Source organism: Peromyscus maniculatus, chromosome 4 (assembly GCF_049852395.1).
Source record: "Peromyscus maniculatus bairdii isolate BWxNUB_F1_BW_parent chromosome 4, HU_Pman_BW_mat_3.1, whole genome shotgun sequence".
Taxonomy (NCBI): Eukaryota; Metazoa; Chordata; class Mammalia; order Rodentia; family Cricetidae; genus Peromyscus; species Peromyscus maniculatus.
The window spans coordinates 64,611,037-64,636,339 of record NC_134855.1 but is presented as its reverse complement, the minus strand read 5'-3'; the positions used below and the strand labels follow the sequence as shown (position 1 = coordinate 64,636,339).

General features: G+C 35.2%; 3 protein-coding genes across 3 annotated transcripts; all 3 read right to left on the bottom strand.

Moving 5' to 3' along the window:
- Nucleotides 1-3,368: 3,368 nt before the first annotated feature.
- On the bottom strand, nt 3,369-4,316 carry LOC102915091 (olfactory receptor 5W2-like). Its single transcript, XM_006989748.2, has one exon. It carries the CDS (start codon nt 4,299-4,301, stop codon nt 3,369-3,371), a length of 933 nt encoding a protein of 310 aa, XP_006989810.2. The 5' UTR covers nt 4,302-4,316.
- A 5,369-nt stretch (nt 4,317-9,685) lies between these two features.
- On the bottom strand, nt 9,686-10,636 carry LOC102903745 (olfactory receptor 5W2-like). Its single transcript, XM_006989777.2, has one exon. It carries the CDS (start codon nt 10,616-10,618, stop codon nt 9,686-9,688), a length of 933 nt encoding a protein of 310 aa, XP_006989839.1. The 5' UTR covers nt 10,619-10,636.
- Nucleotides 10,637-22,908: 12,272 nt separating this feature from the next.
- On the bottom strand, nt 22,909-23,871 carry LOC102914776 (olfactory receptor 10AG1-like). Its single transcript, XM_006989747.2, has one exon. The coding sequence runs from the start codon at nt 23,806-23,808 to the stop codon at nt 22,909-22,911; it is 900 nt and encodes a 299-aa protein (XP_006989809.2). The 5' UTR covers nt 23,809-23,871.
- Between the last annotated feature and the right edge of the window lie 1,432 nt (nt 23,872-25,303).

Below are 25,303 nucleotides of genomic sequence, written 5' to 3'. Positions count from 1 at the left end.
GTAGAGAAATGATTTTTTTTTCTGGATTACCTGGACCTATCAACATTTCTTTGTGGATGAAGTGAGGTCTCTCCCATTCTACAGGAACTGTTGCTATTTAATGTATTCTGGGAGAGGAGGAGTCATATTCTTCACTGATACAGATACTGTGAAGTTTCCTTTTGTTAATGTTCTTTTTTTAATTAATAAAAATTTTTCATTCATTTTATATACCAATCAAAGATCCCCCTCTTCCCTCCTCCCAACCCCCCAGGCTCCCCCTTAAAACCCACCCCCAACTTCTCCCCACAAGAAGGCATGAGCTCCCATTAAGATGCACATTCAGTAGAGGGTTTTGTTGGGAAGAAGAATTGTTCTTGAAGGGAGAGAAGGCAGTGAGAAGTGACTATGATTAAAGTATATTATACTTATAAGTCCACACAAAATTGTCAAAGAATAAAAAACTAAGCAACAGAAAATCACTTTATTTGTATATTCATTAAGTATTCACATAGACATTTTATTTTACTTATTATTTTATTATAATTTCTTATTTAAATTTTTTAAAATTTCCTTTTACATACCAACCCCTGTTATCCCTCCCTCCTCTTCTCCCGCTTCTCCTACCTACCCCCATCCAATCACCATCCTCTCCTCATAGAGGGTAAGGTCTTCCTTGGGTAGTCAACACAGGCTGGCATACCAAGTTGGGGCCGGACCTAGTCCCTCCCCCCATATTAAGGCTGAGTAAGGCATGGCACCCTAGGGAATGGACTCTAAAAAGCCAGTTCATGTACCTAGGATAAGTCCTGGTCCCATTGCCATGGGACCCACAAACACATCAAGCCACACAACTTTCACCCACATTCAGAGGGCCTAGTTGGGTCCCATGCAGGCTTCCCAGCTGTCAGTCCAGAGTCCCTTAGCTTGGGTCAGCTATTTTTGTGGTTTTTCCCATCATGATTCTGACCCCCTTGCTCTTACAAATCCTTCCTCTCTCTCTCTTCAACTGAATTTCAGGTTCTTGGCCAAGTGCTTGGCTGTGGGTGTCTGCATTTGCTTCTATCAGTCACTGGATGTAGGTTCTATGATGACAATTAGGGTAGACACCAATATGAGTTCAGAGAAAGGCTAGTTCAAGCACCCTCTCCACCATTGCTATGAGTCTTAATACACTATTTTTTGTTTGGTTGTTTATTTGTTTTGTAGATGCTAGGGATCCAAAGTTGGGTCCTCATTCTTGAACAAGCCCTTAACCCATTGAATTCTATCCAAAGTCTCCTCCTCCTTGGATTTTTATAAAAATTTGTAAGCAATAGATTGAAATCTGTGCCATTTGTACCTTGAGCTTCTGATCCATTAGTTTCTACTTCTTCAGTTGAAATTAGTTCATTTTATCATCTCATATCCCCTCTCTTTTTTAACTTTTTCTCAAAGGGATTAGTATCTCATGAGGATGGGGATTTTTAATGAACAGTTTTATTAATTCTTTGAGAATCTCATACAAGGGAACCTACACCTAACACCAAAGAAGGGTCAAGTATCTTAGACTAGATAGGTCATGGGACTTGGGAAAACATAATAATATAATAATATTATGAGATTTCTTAAAAGAGATTTTGTGTGAATGTTTGTGTGTGTGCATTTGAATTTGTGACTTACCACACTTGTATAACTTTATCCACATGTAGTACATTCTCAAGTAATGTTATGTTAGCTAACATCACATCTTATTTCTTCTTTGTTTTCACCTTCTGTGTTCAATATATTATGATAGTGCTTTTTACTGCTGGACCTTGATAAAAATGCTTACATTGAAACATTAGATATATTTACTTAAGAATGAAAATAACCTTAAATAATACTTTAAGTAGGTGATTATATGCAATGGATAGTGATATTTAACCAAGGAGAGATTTGGGGAAGGAAGAAAGAAAATCTTCCTGAAAGAAATAATGTAGTAGTTGATGGTCAATAATTTCATCATACAGGGTCATTTTTCCAGGGTCTTTTTAACTCTCTGCATATTTTATACTTCAATACAAACCACTTCAACATTCTACAAAATTACAAAGATAATTATTTCTTTTATTTTTAATATTATACTCATATAATTTCCTTCTGTCCTTTCCTTCCTCCAAATTCTTTCAACTATCCCTATTAGCTCTCTTTCAAATTTATGGTATCCTTTTCATTAATTGATGTTTATTAGATATATGGCCATAGTTTCTGACTATACCCATAAACTTTTAACATAAAATTACACAAACATGAGGGGAACAAGAACAACCAAAGACATACCAAAGTGATATGTCTAATGGGAAAAGCCCATATAGTCTCAACTCTACACAAAAACTACAAGCAACTAAGGAATGTTGAGAGTGGAGGAAATAGTCTTCCTCAGGGAAGACTACACCAATTAGTTATCCAGTGTCAAATGATTAGCCCTGAAAATATACTATGAATAACATTTATACAAACTGAAGAGTTTATATTTAGAAGTATGCATGTATACACATAACCCTCTTTAACTACTCTTTGCATTCTCTTCCGATAAAACTTCATGGTTTTAAAATGTCAAGGTTTTCTTTATCTCAGTGCCTAGCTATCTAATTGTTAATCCCTACATCTAGGTGTGTAAACATTTCTTTTTATCATCTCCCAAACACACACAACTTAGGTCTGGTACATGTATCTCTAACCAGTAAAACCTTGCACTTGCACACTGCTTTTAATCATCGACATTAAATAGTAGTCTACATTTCAATTATTTCATGAGATGAGGCTGATTGTAAAACCTTTGAATGTATATTTTAAGGGTGTAACTTCCAGTAGTAAATGAAATTCACCAGGAAATAAACTATTGCATTTACCATAAAATATAGGGTATAAAATATGGAAAAAGAATGTCAATAAACATTTGTAACTTAGTGTAATGAACACAAATGAAACAATAACAGAATAAAATAGGTATAATAGAAATGACTGGGAAAATTCCACACTTAAGAAAATATATGTTAATATGAGATATATAATAATCATAGAGTTGAGCCAGGTGGTTTTAGCACGTGCCTTTAATACCAACACTCAGGTAGCAAAGGAAGGTGCATCTCTGAGTTCAAGGCCAGACTGGTCTACAGAATGAATTCCAGGACAGCCAGGACTACACAATAAAATCCTGTTCCAAACAAACAAGAAAACAAAACAAATAGCAGCAGCAAAATCACACACTTAAAGATACACTATACCTAATTGCAGTAATATATTAGCACCAACATAACATTTAAAGCAAAAGCAAAATAAAAATATTCTTTATATGTCATCAGTATAATTTTCCAGAAAGAACAATCACTTTTAAATAGGTGGACATGTACATGTGATGGATTTGCTTAGAACCAAGATTTTGTTGTCAGTTTTTGCAGGGCCTCTTTAACATCCTTGTTCCTCAGGCTGTAAATGAGGGGGTTCAACATGGGAATCACTAGGGTGTAAAATAGTGAGGTCATTTTGTCTTGATCTAGAGAATAAGAAGAGCTTGGACGAAAATACATGAATAACATTGTTCCCTGAAAAATTGCAACTGCTGTTAAATGGGAGGTACAGGTGGAGAAAGCTTTGAACCTTCCCTTAGTAGAGCGGATCCTCAGGACTGATAAAATGATGTAACAGTAAGAGACGAGGACTCCTGATATTGTGCTCAGTTCAATGAAACCAAAAACAGTAAATAAGGCCAATTCATTGACTTGTATGTCAGAGCAGGATAGGAGGTAGAGTGGAGGTAAATCACAGAAGAAATGGTTGATCTCATTGGACCCACAGAAACACAAGCGAAATGTCAGTGTTGTGTGTATCACAGCATCTACAATACCCACCAAGTAAACCAAAGCCAGGAGTTGGTAGCACACCTTGCTGGACATATCTACTGCATATAACAAGGGAGTGCTGATTGCCTTGTATCGATCAAATGCCATCATTGCCAGCAGCATACACTCCACATCTGTAAAGACGCAGAAGATGAAGAACTGCAGAACACACCCAAGAAAAGAAATTGAATTGCTGCTTTTGGCAAGTAGGCCCACTAACATCTTAGGACAAACTGCAGTGGAATAGCAGACATCAGAGAATGAGAGGTGACTGAGGAAGAAGTACATTGGCATGTGAAGCTGGTGGTCCATTCTGATCAAAATAATCATTCCAAGATTTTCAATAAGAATAATGAGATAAATAAATAAAAATATGATAAATAAAATCACTTTGATCACAGGGTTATTGGTAATACCCAAGAAAAGGAACTCAGTGGCTGAGCAGTTCCCAATCTCCATTCTTCTTTTCTTTAAAAACTGTTTCCAAATGATCAAGACAATGATTGATTAGATACTGTTTTTTGCATGTTTGAATATTATTATGTGGTATAATAATATTTATTTCTAGAGTTGTTTATCCTCAAAACATAGCCTAGGCTACTTAAAAGAGACATTATTTTAAAATATGTCTAATTTTAGTGGACCCACTTTGTTTACAATGTATACAGTTCAACAAACTCATTTACCTTGACCAGTTATCCACTATTATAGCATGACTGAACCATACTTTAGGTCTAGATTCAAAATAATATAAAAGAAATGCCAACCTAAGCCAGAAAAACTAGAAGATGAAAGAGAAAATAATTTATTATTTCACAAAAATCAATTTATTGGCTTACTCAGGAAATATTAATTTCAGTACTATGGTGGTATTGCATATAAATTAATGAATAAAAATTATTCTGATAATGTTTAGTATCAAAGTTGTACTAAAGTCAAGTAAGTTTTAGTTATACCCATCACGTGATGCTACTGTTTTATAATGAATTTTATAATCCTATCATAAAATTCATCTAATTCTGAAATATGGATCCCTCAAAAATGAAAAGATATATAGTCAAAAAGTATAAGAGGGGCTTGGAATATATGAGAGAAGGTGAAACACTTGACAAAGAAATGTGAATACTAGAACTAACCTAGCACTCCCTTAGGTATGTACACATGCCAACATTTAATAACAGCACTATGTAGGGAAAGAAGGATTGCCTAGAGCAAGAAGGCCAGTTTTTCTAAAGGAAATAGTGAGCTCTGTTTAATACAGAATTAAACATTATTTTAATTGCATATGAAAATGCAATTCAACTCTGATTAATTTGTAGTGGAAGATGTCAATCTCTATCCTGTACACACATCCACATGCACTTGTAAACACTCCTACACCGATATTGTAAGAATATACATGATCACACACATATATGCAAAGTAAGAAAGAGACCAATGTATTAGTACATACTGTGGAGTGTCATTAGGCTTAAGTTTGAGGTTTTCACATAAAATGATGATGGGTAGACATAAGGAATCTTTCTGAGTTATAACAGATGCAACTTCTTAAATTGTTTTTATTTATGTATGGATATCAGAGTTTATCTCTCTGTATGTTTGTTGTTTAGAAATTGGAATGTGGTGATTAGTTAATGCTTACTTTTTTTTTCTAGAGTTAAATGTAGTATATTGTCCAGGAGGCCTGAATAATATACTTTAATATTTTTGTGTTAACTATTGAATGGAATGTCAAATGAAGCAAGTCTGATTGAAAGTTCCATGTGATACATCACTTTTCAAGTTATTTTTAAAAGAAAAATATTACCTAAGAATCCTAGATGAAAAATGAATAGGAAAAACTTCTACAGCCTTTACACACACACACACACACACACACACACACACACACACACACATACACACACACAAATAATGTCATACAAATTCACACAATTTTAAAAAGAAAATATTCAAATATCTTGTTTTAGGTTAATGATTACATTTAACTGAGTAAGCCTGCAAGAAATTAACTTTCACATTATTTAATAATGATTTCTTTATTTTTGCAAATGAAAATTATCAGTGTTTTTCTCTATTATTTAAATATAGGTATTAAAAAACATACCTGAGATGTTTCTGTCCTCATCAATGGTATGTGAATTTGTGTAGATGGCATTTTATTTTCATTCAGTGACTGTTGGGATTTCAATCTGATAAGACTCCTCCATCAGTGTTTAATTGGATTCTTGGTTGGGAATTTCCCCCTAAGAATACTGCAGCAAGCTTAGCAAAGGTCCAGATTTTATTAATTTACCTTTGTGAACTGACTTAATTAGCATCATTGCTGCACCTATCTCAGGTCAAAAAAGGAAAGATAGATACTCTCCAGGTACAAACACAAAACAGCTCATTTTCCAACCTTTCTTAATTTTTCAATTGGCTCTCCAGGTAGTAAAATCATAATTCATAGAGACAGAATGCAACCCATATATAAATAATTTGTATTTTATCTTGTTTTATGGAAAATAAACTTGAAGTAGTCTTTTATTTGTGTGTGGACAAATAAGCCATATAATTTTATTTTTTTATTTAGTCATTTCAGAGGTAAGAATGAAGAAAGAGTTAAGACACAAAAATATAATTACGTCATTAACTCTGCTAACATAGTCTTTGGTATAATTGTGTTATGATAATATCATAGCCAGTCACTGATAGACATGAAACAATGACATAGTTTTGAGAAGTGGTGAGGAGTGCATGAAAATATATCAGGTAGAAAGAAACTTCAATGTATTCACAAGTCTATCCCTTTTAGCTTATACTTCAGTCATACATACTCTAAAGTAGTTCCACAAAATGGAATTTCAAAATGTTTGAATTCAGAGATATTATGCTCACAACCAGATCAGCTTGTGGTGTTTGGGGTTGATATTTTTACTGCTCATTTATTTCACAGCCAATTCACTTAAAAATAGGGGCCACCTGAAGCTCAAACTAGTTTTTTTTTTTTTAATTATGAAAAATGTGATCTTTATTTTTTTAAATTTTATTTTACAATACCATTCAGTTCTACATAACAGCCACAGATTCCCTTGTTCTCCCCCTTCCTGTCCCCCTCCCCTTGCCCCAGCCCACCCCCCATTCCCACCTCCTCCAGGGCAAAGCCTCCCCCAAGGACTGAGATGGACCTGGTAGACTCAGTCCAGGCAGGTCCAGTCCCCTCCTCCCAGACTGAGCCAAGCACTGTGCTCATTGAATGAGTTAGCTGTTTGAAACCTGGGACTTATGCAGGGATGCTTGGCTCAAACTAGTTTTTAAATGCTTCAGTAGAAAGACAGGTCAATTGCATGGAAATTTGCAAATGTTAAGCTTTTTTTTTTTACATTTCAATGTATTTCAGCAATGTCTTCTGCCATGTTGTCGATTTAACATTCAGAGTTGTACATCTAAAGAAGTATTGCTCACATTATATTGAGCAATAGCAGTCATAAATTTAGAAGTCTTGCAGTCCAGCCGTTGCCAGAATCACTTATATTTGGATCCTGATATCCTATTCAGAGGGCTGGGTTTTCACTATGTTCATACAGTAGAAAAGCTGGGAAGAGGCCCAATTATGTTTTATGTGTTAAAGTTCTACTTTCTAGGCGCTCTACACTTATGAATTAATTGCATCTCAAGGACTTCAACTTCTAATATCATCATTTTGAAGGCTAGAATTTCAAGGTATAAGGAAGCAAGCATGGTCATATTCATATGTTATAATTTGGAAAGATTAATGGTTGAGAAAATATTAAAGAGGTAGAAAATCAAAAAGCTGTTTATACAAGGAAGACTCTTTCATAGTTACTCCCCCACCCCCCCGCCGCCCCGCTGGTGTCTCGTTCCCATGTTCTAGACTGAAAACAAGAAGCATTTATTACTATAGTGAAATGTTACAAGAAATATCTCACGCTGACAGGTTAAAAACTCTGAGGCAGTCTATGGCATTTATTTTATTTAATCACTGTGCAATTAACAATGTCCTGTGTCTTTGGCCTTTAAAATATGATGTGGGTTTTCCAAAAGAAGTACTTAGGCTACCAAAAACTTTGAACAAATTAAGATGTAAAGTAATATGCATATACATACTTTTTCCTTATAGCAAGATTAATATCTTTAGTGTATATTCAGCACTTCAGTGTCCACAGAAATTTCATATATTATCCTAGAAGAAATCATTGGTACATTTTTGTGATATGCATGTTTCATAATACATCCTCCAATAGTTTTGTTACATTTGTCACATTCTTTTCCCAAAATATGATGTTACAGCTGGGAAGTGCAGGAATAAAATGCTTAGACCTACATTTAAAAAAAATGCTTAATATAACAATTTGGAGCTTTTTACACAAGAAAAGAATAATATTACATAAGAGCATAAGGTGCAAGATAAAGAAGAAAAATCTCTCACCAGGGATGTATGTACAGAGGAAAGAAAGGGAATGTTTCCTCAAAGAAGCAATACATAGTTAAGGAGAAATTTCATCATACAGAGAAGGGATGCACATTGATGAAGGGAAGCTCCATCACACAGAAAGAATGGATGCATAGTTAATGAGGAGAAGTTCCATCTCACAGATAGAAGGGATGCAAGGTTGGTGAGAGAAGCTGAAAGTTCAGTCACACAGGACCATTCCAAGCTCTCAAGAGCTTTTATACAAGGAACATTGATCTCTTTTTCAAGTGTTAATGATGACCAGATAATAAGTTGCAGTTATTTATATGTAAAAATTTTTGTTTCCAAAAATCTCTTCATGCTGATGCTTTATGAAGTGCAATGGCTTTTCTCTGAGAGTATCATTGATGGTTGAATCCCTGCCACTGATTTTTACATCACAATCAGGTAAGACTTCTGTGGTTTGCAAATGCCATGGACTTGTTTACCTCAGTTCTTACCTAATTGTCAGACCTTCAGTCTATAATGTTTTCACCTCTTCCCTATGTATAGTTTTACTTTTCCAGTTAATAAAACCTTTCTCCTGTACACTGATTTTAAGTACTTTCCTCTAGGTCATTCTTTCTTAATCTATGGGTTCCAACACTTATGGCAAACCTGAATCTATAAAAATATTTACAGTATAATTTATAACAGTAGCAAAATTACAGCTATTAAGTAGAAAAAAATTGTGCTTGGGGAATCACCACAACATGAGGAAGTATATCAAAGGCTGCAGCATTAGAAAGGTTGGGAACTATTGCTATAGATAATAGCCTATACATAACTTACTTCAACATTGTTTTGAAGTGTATTATGAAAATTTGGAGTTCAATTAAAATTTGTTACATTTAATAAAATACATATTTATTAGGAAATAAATTATTGAATTTGCCTTGAAACATGAGTCAAATAATAGGCAAAGTGAAAATAGTAAATGGTCATTAAACAATGCAATCAAATCTAATTAATTATGTCATGTTCAAATGAAATCACAGGGATACCTTTTATTAAAGGGAAACAGAGAAGTGTATCTGGGGGATATAGGAGTTGTGGGGAGCTGGAAAGAATGGAGAAAGGGGAAACTGTGTTCAGGATGTAATGTGTGAGTGAAGAAAAAAAGAAAAAACAAACAAAAAATAAATGATCAATTATGGTAATCAAGAAAATTTTATAGTCATGGGTGTGATGCATTAGTATTAGATATATTCTCTAACTTGAAATAGTTTGAGGTCTACTACTATTATTGTACTTAGGTGTTAGAACACATACACAGTTTACTGTTTAAACTACAATTTATAACTTCTATCTCTGTCATCATTATAATTTTCCAGGATAAAACACCCAAGCCTTATATATACATGACATGCAGCTGTGACACAACTGTTCATAACCACATTTTTGTTTTCAGTTTTTGCAGGGCCTCTTTCACATCCTTGTTCCTGAGGCTATAAATCAAAGGGTTCAGCATAGGAATAACAAGAGTGTAGAACAATGAAGTCATTTTGTCTTGATCCATGGAATAAGAAGAGCTAGGTCGAAAGTACATAAAAAGCATAGTTCCTTGGAAAATGGCAACTGTTGTTAGATGGGAGGTGCAGGTGGAGAAAGCTTTGAACCTCCCCTCAGCAGAACGGATCTTCAGGACTGATAAAATAATGTAACAATAAGAGATCAGGACTCCTGAGATGGTGCTCAGTTCAATGAAACCAAAAACAGTAAATAAGGCCAGTTCATTGACTTGTATGTCTGAGCAGGAGAGGAGGTAGAGTGGAGGCAAATCACAAAAGAAGTGGTTGATCTCATTAGACCCACAAAAACATAAATGGAATGCCAAGGTTGTGTGTATTAAACCATCTGTTGTTGCCACCAGGTAAACCCCTGCCATGAGCATGGAACACACCATGCCAGACATGTTCACTGTGTAGAGCAAAGGGTTGCTGATGGCCTGGTACCTATCGAAGGCCATCACTGCCAGCAGTAGACACTCAGAATCCGCAAAGACACAGAATGTCAAGAACTGCAGAGCACAACCAACCATGGGAATTGATTTCTCCTCAGCTAAGAGATCCACCAACATCTTGGGCCCAATTGCTGTGGAATAGCAGAGGTCACAGAAGGAGAGGTTGCTGAGAAAGAAGTACATGGGTGTGTGCAGTTGAGAGTCCACTCTAATCAAAATCATCATCCCAAGATTGGCCAGGAGAGTAATGAGATAAACCAGTAGGAATGTAGTGAACAGGGCTACATTCGTGCCAGGGTTATTGGTAATTCCCAAGAAAATGAATTCATCCACAGAGGAGCAATTTTCCCTACCCATTTTTCTTTCTTGAGTAAATTTTAAAAGATAATTTCAAACTTGGGTAAGTGCATTCTTAGTTATTGCTAAAAAAGAAAATGCATTCTCAGAAATCTGTTCAGTCATGTTACTCTGTAAGTAGAACTTTATGCTACTGATCATAACAAAATATATCTGATAGTTTGAGGATTCCATTGCCATGATATGTGATATCCATATACCATTGTGCAAAGTGTATTCCTTATATTTTCAATATTTTGGCCTTCCCTTCCTCTACTTTTGCAAACATATTTTTGATTTACTGAATTCTTACTTAATCTTCAAAGTATGTCGATAAAACAGCATTCATGGAGATACTAGGCTATAAAATAAAAAGTTAAATATTTCTTTATGTTTAAAACATTTACATAAACAGAAATATTAATTACAAGTATTCAGATGCTCAAAACCCATTATTGGTTGAAAGAATATTTGCCAGTTCTAAAAGCAATGGACATCTATGTTACTGGTTCATGAAAGTTAAAATCATTTTATTCTGATAAATAGCTTGTAGTATGTGATAAAAAATAATTAAATCAGATTTTCGTGTAAGAATATATTTTATTTTCACTTGTCTGTGACTTTTCCAAAGGTGTGGTCTAGAGACAAGCCCTAGAATCTGGTCACTCAAAGATATATATTAAAACAAAATTGATATGTCTATAACTTAACACTAATATTTGTCAAGTCCTTAAGTCAACAATTACATTTTAAATATGAAAAGAGAATGAGGAAACACAAAATTTTCAGAGTTCTTTATGTTTATATTTTAAAATGTGATGGATTGCATTTGTAGGACCCTTAAATGAAGGATGGGGAATGGAAAACAGGGTAGGATATACATTGAATACTGTTTTTTATTATTCTATCTCAATAAGTATTATTTATGACTTACATGGTGCTAAAGCAAAGTTGAATTATCACATGTTGTTATTTATAAAGTGGTACCTCCCTTATCTGTTAAAGGAAACATCAACAGAGAACACCAGCAAAGCCGTCAATTGATTGTCATACTTGAATGATAGTCAAACAATCAGAGTGTTGATTCTGAACTCATATTAAGATAAATTGAGTCAAATGCTAATATTTAATTTCAAAGTCTTCTATTTTGGAGAAAAAAACTATCATCTAATTGTACTCTAGAATATATTAATATAAGCAGAGAGAAACTGATTTATCTATATAGCCCTCCCTTCTTTTCAAGAAGATCAGTATTTTTAACCTTGTGTTTTCAATATTGAAACCCAGGAACCTACCTGAGGTGAACAGTTCAATCTTAGGTCAATTCTAGGTAGCTGATGTTTTCTTCCATGCAGTTAAAATATTTGGGGTTTAAATCTCTGAAGCTACTTCCCTAAGGTTTTGGTGTTGTGAAAACATTTAATTAATTACATTTCTAGTTCAGTATTTTCCCCAATGAATACATGAACATCTTAGGCAAAGCTTGAGCTTAAGTCTTGATGACAGTCAACTAGTTGATCTGTGTCAGGATGGGAACAAAAATTTTATTTTACACTTTAAAAGATAATTAATTCAAACATAATATGTACTGTAGAATAATATCTGTATTCCAACCTGAAATTAATTGAACTTAACTTTTTCTCTATTTAAATATGATTAGTATCCTTCCAATTTTTATTTAATTTTAGAACTATTATCCTATTTTATCAGATTAATACTAATTTTCAATGGTATAGTTTTGAACTTTAACTCACATGTATTAAAATTCTCAGCATTTTGAAAGTAAGAACTGGGTTGGATTTTACATTTCTTAAATTCTTCCTACTTCTCTGTACTTCCAGAACATTCATTACTTCAATATGAATCATATAACTTCAGTAGGCACTACACTCTAATTTGCATTCAGTTTTTAGCAAGCTGTAAAATTTTTTCTCATTTTCAGGAGGTCCCATTTTTAATTGTTGCTCTCAGTGTTTGTGCTACTGGTGTTATATTTAGGAAGTGGTCTCCTGTGCCAATGAGTTCAAGAATACTTCCTACTTCCTCTTCTATCAAGTTCAGTGTAACTGGATTTATGTTGAGGTCTTTGATTCACTTGGACTTGAGTTTTGTGCATGGTGACAGATATGAATCTATTTGCAATCTTCTGCATGTTGACATCTAGTTATGCCAGCACCATTTGGTGAAGATGCTTTCTTTTTCCCATGGTACTGTTTTGGCTTCTTTGTCAAAAATCATATGTTCATAGGCATGTGGATTAATGTCACATTAATGTCACATAAGGGTCTTCAATTCAATTCCATTGGTCCATGTGTTGGTTTTTATGCCAGTACCAAGATGCTTTTATTACTATAGCTTTATAGTAGAGCTTGAGGTCAGGGATCATGATGCCTCCAGAAGTTGCTTGATTATACAGGATTCTTTTAGGTATCCTAGGTTTTTTGTTTTTACATATAAAGTTAAGTATTGTTCTTTTCACATCTGTGAAGAATTGTGTTGGGATTTTGATGGGGATTGCATTGAATATGTAGATTGCTTTTGGTAAGATTGCCATTTTTACTATGTTAATTCTACCTATCCATGAGAATGGGGGGGCACCCAGGCAGGGGGATCAGGATCCATCCCTGGTGCATGGGCAACCTTTTGGGAATCAGGTGCCTGTGGTGTGATGCCTTGTGCAGCCTTGGTGTAATGGGAAGGGGCTTGGACCTACCTAGGCTCAGTGTGCTGGGCTCTGCTAGCTCCCCATGGGAGACCTTGATTTGGGAAATGTGGGGATGTGGGGTAGCTTGGGAGAGAGGGCTTGGGATGGGAGGAGGGAGGAGGTGGGATCTGTAGGTGGTATGTATAATGAGTAGAAAATTTCTTAATAAAGAAAAATGAAAATAAAATCTCATTCCTTCTATTTTATTTGCTTATAGCATCATATATAAAGAGAATTCTATTATAAAAGGCTTTTGGTGTCAGTTTTGAATGTTCTATGGACTGAACAACTACTGAGTTCTAGGATCTTTTGTTGTTAGATAGTCATTGTTGGAATAGCAGGATCCTATCCTATAAGCTAATAAATCCCCTTTATATACACATATTACACATGCTATAAGTTCTGTTTTTCTGACTATTACAGGGAAGATGGTCAATACAGAAGAAAATAGAAAGGGAGTAGGCATAAATAACATTATGAATGTCTGAAAAATTACGAAGTTGTGGGAGCCCGTTCTCGGGTTCCTCATGGTTTTACCCAGCAGGTCTGAATAGAGGATGATCAGGACCACAGGCCTGAGTGCAGGTGTCTGAGATGGTCTGCACTTGGCTGTGCTGGGGGAGGAGGTCTTTCGTTCCACCCCTTGGCGTCTCTATAAAACCCCTGGGCCAGAGACTGTTGGGGCCCGTTGGAATAGGTTCCAGGCCCTCTCGAGGTTATCCTTTATTTTCTATCTGTTTATCTCTGCAAGATTCTCCGCTATAAATTCTTCTATTTAATATTTTCTGCTGCTCGCACTCAAAAAAACTCTGGGGAACTGTGGGGGTGGTGGGTAAATGCCCCACACAAAGTACCTTATTTTATATTTGCCTAAATTTACATCATATATATATATATATATATATATATATATATATATATATATCATGCATGAAAGAAAACTCCATTTGTGTTGTTGATCAGGAGAGTCCAAAATGAATTCAAGGCAATATAAGCTATTGCTTTGCCTTTAGTTTCCTTTCACAGGTTGAGATAAGTCTATCTAAACTTGGAAGATTAGAGCTGGATCTGACATAAAGCCTCCTCCTAAGGACAAGATTTTATATTACCAGAATCTGCTATTCCATCTGCCAAGGAAGAAAATCATCCAAAATCTTGCCTGGCTGAGATCCTTACTTAGTCCCCCAATGTCCATCACAGCACTGTAGTAGTATAATAGTGGCACTCATACCTTGCCTCAACTAAGGGTTGTCTGATTGGACTTAATTTCTCTAAACAATAGAGAAATTATGCCTGGAACTTGAAACCTAGTCTACCACCCATAGTTGGTGAAATCACAGATCTCAGGGGAGAAACTAATAATGTCATTTTTCTAAAATAGTATAATTATTAACACGATTCTCAATATTTATGCTCATACTGTTACAAGTGTAATTCTTTCTACTCATCAAAGAAGTTGCTTTTGCACCAGAAAAGGACAATTACAGAAAGCCACACATAGCCAAATGCCAACAACAATTGGCATACCACTTTGAATAGAGGAAATCTCACTAGGCCCCATCACTAGTGGAAAAGCTTAGAGGCAATTAAGGAGGGAAGGAGCAAAAGTTCTCCCTAGAAATAAGCTCCCTACATCTTTATCCAATATCAACTGGTCAGTGCTAAAAAGTACACATACAATCAACACTAAATTGACTAAGAAGGTTGCATTTATATATTTATTTGCACATACATAAATGAAATTACTTGCATATATAAATGAGAGAATAAGATGCCATGAATCTGAAAGGGAACTGGGGGCCAATTACATAATTGAATTTTAATTAAGTAAAGATACTGAAAATGAAAAGAAGAAAGAAAATTAGAGGAAAAAAAGAAAGAAGCAGTCCTAGTAGGGATGATCGTATTTTAAACAAAAACTTAATCAATGCAAATAAATATTAGCACATGGAAAATGTTTTTTTTCTTATTTTATTGAAAATAGATTCTTTTTAAATTTTTTTTTTGTTTGTTTGTTTTTTTGTTTTTTGGAGACAGGGTTTCTCTGCATAGCTTTGCGCCTTTCCTGGAGCTCACTTGGTAGCCCAGGCTGGCCTTGAACTCACAGAGATCCGCCTGGCTCTGCCTCCCGAGTGCTGGGATTAAAGGCGTGTGCCACCACCGCCCGGCTGAAAATAGATTCTTATCTCTTACAGTATATCCTGGTTGCTGTTTCCTGTGCCTCTGCTCATCCCAGTTCCACCCAACCTCCCCTCTCATCAGTATACATTTCCATTCTGTCCTTCATTAGAAAAAGAGAAGTATACTAAGAGATAAAACAAACAAACAAAAATAATGAAATAAAATAGAATAAGGTAAAACAGAAAATGTCACAATGAGGTTGGATAAGGCAAACCAACAGATGCAAAAAAGCCCAAGAGAAGGCAAAAGAACATTAAAAACATACTTGTTTAGATACTTACATGTTTCATAAAAACACTAAACTGAAAGCTATAATATATATGCAGAAGATCTTTGAAGACCCTGTGGCTTCTGCTTTATTCTCTGCAAGTTCATATGAGCTTTGCTCAGTTAATTTTGAGGGCCTGGTTCTCCCCATGTCCTCCATTCCCATTGGCTCTTACACTCTTTCTGCCTCTTCTTGCATGGGGTTACCTGAGCTCTGAGGAAAAGGATTTGATAGAGACATCTCATTTAGTATTGAGTGTTCCAAGGCCTGTCTACCTGTCTGTTGGTCTTTCTCTTTCTTTCTGTGAGTAATGTCTTATAGGCCTCTGTATTTCTTTACCTCTGCTGAAGGAGAAAGGTTCTCTGATGATGGCTAAGCAAGACACTGATTATGCATGTAGCATAATATATTTAGGAGTCATTTTATCAATATTTTTTCTTTAGGACAATTAATATTTGATTTACCCTACGTCCTTGGACTATCTATTCTCTGGTTCTTTGCTACCAAAGAAGCATTGAATATGTATTCCATTTCATGGAGTTGGCCTACTCCATACTGGATGGTTACTCCCACAGGCTTTGTGCCACCATTAGCCTAGCATATCTTGTAGGCAAGACACCATTGTACATCAAAGGTTTTGTGGCTGGGTTAGTGTATATATTTCTCTTTTAGTAGCCTACTGAGTACCTTCCCATACCAAAGATACCAGAACATAGGGGTAAAGATTCTATGTAGGCACCAGCTTGACCTTTCTGTGTTCAGTGAGTGTTGTCTTCAGCAATGGGGCCTTGGTGTCAGTTTGTGGAGAGCAACCTATTGTAGCAACAGTCTGCATTGTTGGGGATTTCCATAGGATCCTTTTGGCCAACAAACAATTGAATGTAACCTAGTTCCAGTACTGTTGTTTGATGACAAAAGACAGCCAGTTGGAACACTATATCCCTTGTTATTTGGAGACATCATTTGGATTGCCTTCATATATTTCAGAAAGTTTCTACTTCCATACAACCCCTAATAACCCTTAGTTCTAGCTGTCTCTGACTATATTGCCCCTACCCCCACATGATCCTCCTATTCCAGTGCTCTTTTTCCAGAGTCCACCCATAAAATATATTTTTCTCTCATTCCAGGGTGCACAATGTGTCCCTCTGAGTTCCTTCCCTCTGAGTTCCTTCCTGTGTATTCTCTATACTTAATCTTTCTAGGTCTATGGATTGTAATTTGGTCATCATTTACTTAATGGATAACATCCACATGTAAGCATAACATATTTGTCTTTCTGGGGCTGGGTTACCGTAATCATAATAATTATTTCCAGTTCCATTAATTTTCCTTTACATTTCATGACATCATGTTTTCTACGGCTGAGTAATGATCCATTGTGTAATTTTTTTCTGTTGAGGGACACAGGTTTTTTTCATTTTCTGGTTATTGTAAATAGAGAGACAGTGAAAATGGTAGAATGAAGCTTACTTTGGGTATTTGCACAAGGGTTGGTATAGCTTGATCTTGAGATAACCCTGTTCCTATCTTCCTGAGGAACTTACTGATTTACATAGTAGCTGTACAAGTTTGCACTTCCATCAGCAATGGAGGAGTGTTCCCCTTATTCTACATATTTGCCTGTATGAGTTGTCACTTGCATTATTGGTCTAAGTCATTCTAACAGATGTAAGATGGAATCTCAAAGTCGTTTTGGATTGCATTTCTTTGATGGCTAGGGATGTTGAATATTTCAAGTGTTTCTCAGTCATTTGTCTTTCCTCTTTTGAGAATTCCACTTAGATCTGCACTCCATTTTTAACTGAATTATTTGGATTTGATATCTAGTTTATCAACTTCTTTATATTATTCTCCTATGAGATGTAAAGTTGGATAAAATCTTCTTCCATTCTGTGGGCTGCCACGTTGTCTGACTCTATCCTTTCTGTGTAGAAGCTTCTCAATTTCGTGAGGTCCCATTTATTTATTGTTGATCATAGTACCTGTGCTAAAAGTGTTCAGTTCAGAAAGTCTTTTCCTGTTCCAATGTATTCAAGACCATTCCCTGTTTTTGCTTCTATTATGCTCAGTGTACCTGGTTTTATGTTGAGGTTATTGATCCATTTGGAGTTGAATTTTTTGCAGGATTGATGAGCATGGATCTCTTTGGATTCCCCTATTGAAGTCATCCAGTTTAATTTGCATCATTTTTTGAAGATACTGTCTTATTTACAGTGTGTGCTTCTGGACTTAGTATCAAAGCCATGCTGTCTTTAAATTTTTTTAACATCTACAGCAGTTAAGAAAAATTAAAACTAAATCCAAACTCAGATATTACAACATACGTGAATAATAATTACTGTTTCAAAATTTAAAATCTTATAGGTAATACTCATAGATAGTAAAAACTTTTAGAATTCTTATGGAGATCTACGTGTAAACATTATACTGATATTGAAATAAATTTGAGAATGACTTAAAAAGTTAAACATATGCCAAACACTATGATTTATTGAATTATAATTGCAGGATATTTTAGTTTGCTAAGGATGAATTTATATATTAATTTTCTCATATAAAATGAATACTATTATCTTCTTATGGGTTGAATATGAATACTTGTGTTGGCATTACTTGCAATAAAATCCTGAGAACTGTGTAAATATATGAATACATTAACTAATATAAATGAAATTATATATTCCTACACTTGAAGAAGACTCAGAAGGACAAACATGCTATGTACCCACTCATAAGTGGATACTAGGTGTAAAGCAAAGGATAACCAGACAACAACCCACAACTTCGGAGAACCTAGCTAAAAAGGAAGACTCAAAGAGGGATACATGGATCACCCTGGGAAGAGAAAATAGATGAGATCTCCATGAGTAAACTGGGGAGGATGGGTGGGCAATGGAGGGTAAGGGATAGGGGATGAGGAAATAAGGGAATGGGATGGTTGAGCTGGAACAGGAATGGAGTGGGAAAGCAATGAAATAGATACCATGGTCGAGGGAGAGATCAAGAGGATAGAGAGAGATCTGGTGCTAAGTAATTTGCCAAAAAATTCTCAAGGATGACCCCAGCTTGGACTACAAGAAATAGTGGAGAGGGTGCCTGAACTGAACTGGCTTACTCCAGTGATCAGACCGGTGGATACCCTAACTATCATCACAGAGCTTTTCTCCAAGGATTGATGGAAGCAGATGCAGAGATCCACAGCCAAACACCAGACAGAGCTCCAGGAGTCCAGTCAAAGAGAGAGAAGAGGGATTCTATGAGCAAGTGCATCAGGATCATGATGGGGAAACCTGCAGAGTCGACCAAACCAAACTAGTAGGAACTCATGAAAGTTGATCAATGGCTGTGGAGCCTGCATGGGACTGGACTAGGCCCTCTGCATGGCAAGAAAATTGTGTAGCTTGAACGGCTTGGGAGTTCTCCTGGCAGTAGGATCAGAATCCATCCCTGGTGCATGAGTGGGATTTTTGGAGCCCACTACCTATGGTGACACACCTTGTGCAGCCTTGAGGCAGGGGGAAGGGCTTCGGCTTGCCTCTACTGGATGTGCCTCTCCATAGGAGGCCTTGCCTTCTTGGGGGGGGGGAAGGGGGGTTGGGAGGGGGAGGATGGGGAGGCAGGAGGAGGGAAGAGTTTCTCCTGTTGCCTCTTCCATTCCCATAAACAATTGAACTAGATAATTCACAAAAATTTTCTAATGCTACAGTATCATGAATATACCTCAAAAGCAAAATAGGGAAGACTAGTAGATGCAGAAACAATGTGGTTTTATGGATTAACTTGATTCACTATTTTTCTGTTTATAAGAAGCTCATAGCAACATATTGCGTACTTGAGATACATATAAAGTAATTAAAAAATATCTCTGAGCTTAGAAAGTGATTTGAGATAGAGTTGAAAGATTTGTTTTCATGGTGATTCTAATTCCATCAAGATGGCAAGATAAAAAAATTCCACAAGCTCTTTCTTTTTCCTTCCTTCCTTCCTTCCTTCCTTCCTTCCTTCCTTCCTTCCTTCCTTCCTTCCTTCCTTCCTTCCTTTCTTTCTTTCTTTCTTTCTTTCTTTCTTTCTTTCTTTCTATCTTTCTTTCTTTTTTCTTTCTTCCTTTCTCTTTCCTGGTTATGGGCTTGTAGCTGAGTCGTGGCTTTCTTGAGTAAACGAATCTTGGCAAGAAGTTGAAATCTTAGGGACATCTTCAAAGATTCTTTGTAGTACCAGGTACCATGTGTGGAGGTTTCATCAATAAAATGTGGGTATTTCTAGGGGAGCCATATTCTGCCTATTGTACTATCTATAGTCAACTTTTGACTCACTATTATGGTCTTTATTTAATTGGATCTATTGCTGACATATTCATTAATGTTTCCTATGGCATTATTGGGGCATGATGGCTATGTCACTCATGATTCAAATACCTCTTTTTCACCTTTTTGCTAATTTCTGGGGTTTTTATTATTTTTAAAAATATTTTTTCCAGAAAAGTAAAGCATATTTGAAATAATGACTTTATTGTCTCAGTGTATTAGTTAGATTTCAAAGACCATGATAAAATATCTGAGAGGAACAATGAGAAGTAATTATGGTTTATCTTACTACAAAGTTTTAGAGGCCTTTGTTTGATTACTTGGATATTTTGCCTTTTTAAATTGTGCAAAAAAGAGCACCATGATGGTGGAGGCATGTAAGAGTGGATTCAGGGTTGGGGCTGGGGTTAACAATATTTATCTAATTGAATATGTACATAAGGTATACTGCTTTCTGTATTTTGAAGCATTTCCCAATGTGGTCATAGATAACATATTTAATGCACTGATTTTACAACAAGATTAAACACCATGATAAAATAATGAAAGATAAGTTATTCAAAAGAGTAACCAAGTAGGTTTGTTTGTGCAGGAAATGTATATATATTTTGGTATAATTTGTCTTACTAATTTTCTGTTTACTAGATTATCTGTTTGGATTTTTTTATTATTCTTTTTCATTGACAACGAGAGGCAGAGAGAAAGAGGGGGGGAGAACATGATACTAGATGAGTAAGGAGTTGGAGAGGATCTGTTGAGAGTCAGGGGAGGGGACCTAGGTGATCAAAATATATTTCATAAACATTTTTAATAAAATATGAAAAAACAGAAAAATAAATTGCTATAGTAGACTGTCCATCTCCTTACATAAAACAAAACAGAGCCTCTCTGACCTTCACAAATGTTTCTGAATACAGCTAGCACTTCAGAATTGTGCTAATCAAATGCTGATCATTTCCTTCTTCCTGGTTTACTATGTGTTGTTTCCAGTAGGATGCACATGAATAATAAAAGGGCACATACTGTCAGGACACCACCACATACAAAGGTTATCATGAAGACACCCAACTACTCAGCACTTTACTTGAATATGAAAATTCTGTTATATGAACCCATGAAATAAAACTATGCTCATAAAATTATTATCCTTTAATAAACTTCAGAAAATAATCAAAGAACAGAATATCTTTTGCCATGAACATTCTGTTTACCATCACATTTTCACTCACATGATTTTTACTTTCTCATCATGGCAAATTATTGAAGCATATAAAACAGTAAATAACAAGTGATACACACATATGCACTTTCAGGAGTAAGAAACATGAATGAATAAATATAATCCACCACACTAATATTTAGAATTCAAATGATTAGACGAAGAAGAAAAATAACTATGTGCAGTGCAGTAACTTTTACTGTTTAACTGAAGTGCATAATCATCCCTAAACCTAATAAATAAAGAAATGTTAAGGTAAATTGAAAACTCCCTCTCAATGAATTGATAACTTGAGAATCTACTATTGCATGTATGGGAATTTATGGTTCTATTAGTAGCTGTTCACTTTCCTTGACAAGTCAGTTCAAAGTTTTAGTAATGTTAGTAACATCAGGAATGATGAAAATCTGAAGACTATTTAAGCTGAATAATGCAACTGTGTAGATTGAGATGATCCTGAAAATCCTGAAAAACTTCAGAAGCTACTTTCAGATTTAAGTTCTTTGATTGCTTAATAATTATTATTGAAATAATAATATAATTGTACCATTTTCTTTCTTTTCTTTCCTCCCACCATACCTCATGTATACTTTTTACTTTATTTCTTAAATTCAGGGCATCTTTTACTTTAGATATCCAAATATATATTTATATATATATATATGTGTATGTGTGTGTGTGTGTGTGTGTACACATATCTGAATACAAAATGCAGTCTGTTGATATATATGATAATTTAAAATATTTAAGATGGGTAAGAATGTACTTTTGTAGTGTAATTAGGAAAGATATAAAATAATATAAAGAAAACAATATTGTCAAAAATAGTGACAGATGGCAAAATATGAACAGGAGTAAAGCATTTAATCAGGGTAAAAATGCTGTTTTGTAGTGCAGTGTCATGAGGATTTACTAGAGAGACAGGATTATGCTAACTTCTCTCTCAGTATTGGTATATGTGTAAACTACATCAATGCATGGGCAGTTAAATTATTGTACTACAATAGCTACTGTAAAGTGCATAGTTATTGTTTAGACTAATTTATGGCAGACTAACATATTTATATGTTCACTCATTTAAATGTAGAAGAAATATTCCATCATAACTTATTATTGATAGTTATTGGTCTATAAAGTATAGAACCAAGCCGGGCGGTGGTGGCGCACGCCTTTAATCCCAGCACTCGGGAGGCAGAGGCAGGCGGATCTCTGTGAGTTCGAGGCCAGCCTGGACTACCAAGTGAGTCCCAGGAAAGGCGCAAGGCTACACAGAGAAACCTTGTCTCGAAAAAAACCAAAAAAAAAAAAAAAAGTATAGAACCAAAGACTAATATCTATAAATATGTAAATGGATATTTAGTAATTAATTTCCCATTAAATTTAATAACATTCTGTATTTTGTTTCTTTCTGTAAAGAGGAAAAACAAACACATTAAAATCTTTTATTGAGAAAATACTTTCCCTAGGCATAGATCATTGAAGATAGATAATCTGCATAGTATATATACAAATGGTGTAAATATACATAAGTGGTAAGTGATTATATTCTCAAAGCAAGCATAAACAGTGTTAAGATGTTTCTCTAAAAACTGAGCCAAAAAACAGCAAAAAATTTAAATTAAATGCATAACATTATGCTTTAAGAAATAACCTTTTTAGAGCTGCAATCACCTCCTTGTTCCTAAGGCTGTAAATCAGAGGATTGAACATGGGGGTCACAACTGTGTAGAACAGAGAGAGCAGTTTGTCAGTTCCAGGAGAATGCATGGACTTTGGCCTCAAGTAGGTAACAGTAGCTGATCCATAAAACAAAACCACCACTAGCAAATGTGAAGAACATGTGGAGAAGGCTTTTGCCCGCCCTTTAGCTGTTGGCAACCTCAGGATGGTGGCAATGATTTTGCTGTAGGATGTAAGCACCAGTATAAAGGGCAGTGCAGCCACCACCATAACAACCACATAGACAGACAGCTCATGCATGGAAGTGTCCCCGCAGGCTAGCTTGAGAATGGGAGGTATATCACAGAAGAAGTGGTCGATTTGGTTAGAACTGCAGAAATGCAGAGAGAATATCTGACATGTTTGCCCTATCTGAATGGGAATGCCACCGAGCCAGGATCCCACTGCAAGATGGGTGCACTTTGTTGGGTTCATGATCAGAATGTAGTGCAGAGGGTTGCAGATGGCCACATAGCGGTCATAGGACATCACAGCTAGCAGCAAACATTCAGTAGTTCCAAAAATAAGGAAGAAGCACAACTGGGTGGCACAGGACGTCACTGAAATGCTTCGGTCCTGCATCTCGATGTTGAACAGAATCCTTGGGACAGTAACGGATATGTAACAGATTTCCAGAGAGGAAAAATTTGCCAGAAAAAAATACATTGGTTTCTGTAATGCAGGGTCCATACTGCTTATTACTATTATGAGGGAATTTCCAATCAAGATAATTATATAAACAACAGAAAACACTGCAAATAGAAATCCTTGGAGGTTGGGAAGGTCAGAAAATCCTAACAGCACAAACTGCATCACTGTGGAAACATTGTCTACGGTTTTGAGCTCTTCATGTTTCACCTATGGAAAATGTTAATCACAAATAGACATTGTTTCTGATTTTGGTCTATTTAGTTTCATGTATATTTTTCTGACAGCACACAGTTTAGTTTCTCTTTTTAATAATGAAAAGTTTAAATTCCACTGCTCTAAATCTATGATTAAATACATTTTCATAATTAATAAAAGACCATATAGAAGTTGGTATTTTAGTCTTCTAAGATATATTTTATGTTTTACATTGATAAGATATATTACTTTAAATTGTGTAATTCATTTGTATCTGAGTTTCCTATGATTTTACTGTGGTTGCTCCAAGGTGTTTTCTAGGCTTGTGTTCTATGGAACTATGTAATTTCAATTAAAAATAAAATAAAGCCATTAATTATCTTAGTATATTATTTATTTCAAAACTATTTTCCTTCCAATGTAAGTTATATGAAATTCACAGGCATAAATTGTGTTTAGACTTTAAGCTGGGTATTGTGTATCAGGATTGTTTTCAATCATTTACCTCCTCACTAATCCTGCTATCAGTAAACTTGTTTTTCCATTCAGTATTGTCACTCTGTGTGTTTGTGTTTGTGCGCATAAATGTGTGTTCATGCTTATGTTATTTTTTTCTTATGTCTAAATATTGATTAAAAAATTTTAAGTCACTATACTCTATCTACACCTGATGTTTAACAAATAGAATTGTTTTACAAAAATAATTTATTAACTTACTGAATAAAATACTGCACATTAAAGTGTCTATTTCACATGAACAGTCCTCCAAAACAAGCTGTTGTTCACAGTTGAAGTCTGACCCACACCAGTTGCACTTTAAGCACATCTTACATATGGGTCTGTGTTCATGGTCACATAATGGTTGGGAGTAAGAATGTGGGTGAATTATTTTCTACCCTTTCAATCATGTATTCATCATGTATATCATGGAATTAATTATATTATGAGCAATCTTATGTTCATATTATGTTGTAAATAACAGGAAAATGAAGCTAAGTAGCTCACTATAAGAGGAAGAGACCACATCATTTGTTAACGGTGTAAGTCTGGGCAATGATAAAGAAACAAACTTCAAACCTATATTAAATATAAATGTATTTTCTATAATAATCTATAAAAATATTAAATTATTTTAAATATTATGAATATCCTGTTATTCTATTGTAATTCTAATTAGAAAATAATGATAGAGATTGAGAACACATGCAATGCGGTCTCACAACAGAGACAGTAGAGAATACCAGGGAATTGGAGACTTGGAGATAGGTTGAAATAGACGTAGATGGAGATAAAGCTGTGGTTGGTTTAGAAAAAAATAAAATTCTACACTTATATTGGAAAGCAAAGATGTAAGGAATTAATATTGTGTTTCTGGTTAAAAACATGACAAAACTGTTTTTGAACATAGTCACCACAAAGGAATTATGCATATTTGTGACAATTTACTCAGATTATACCAGGG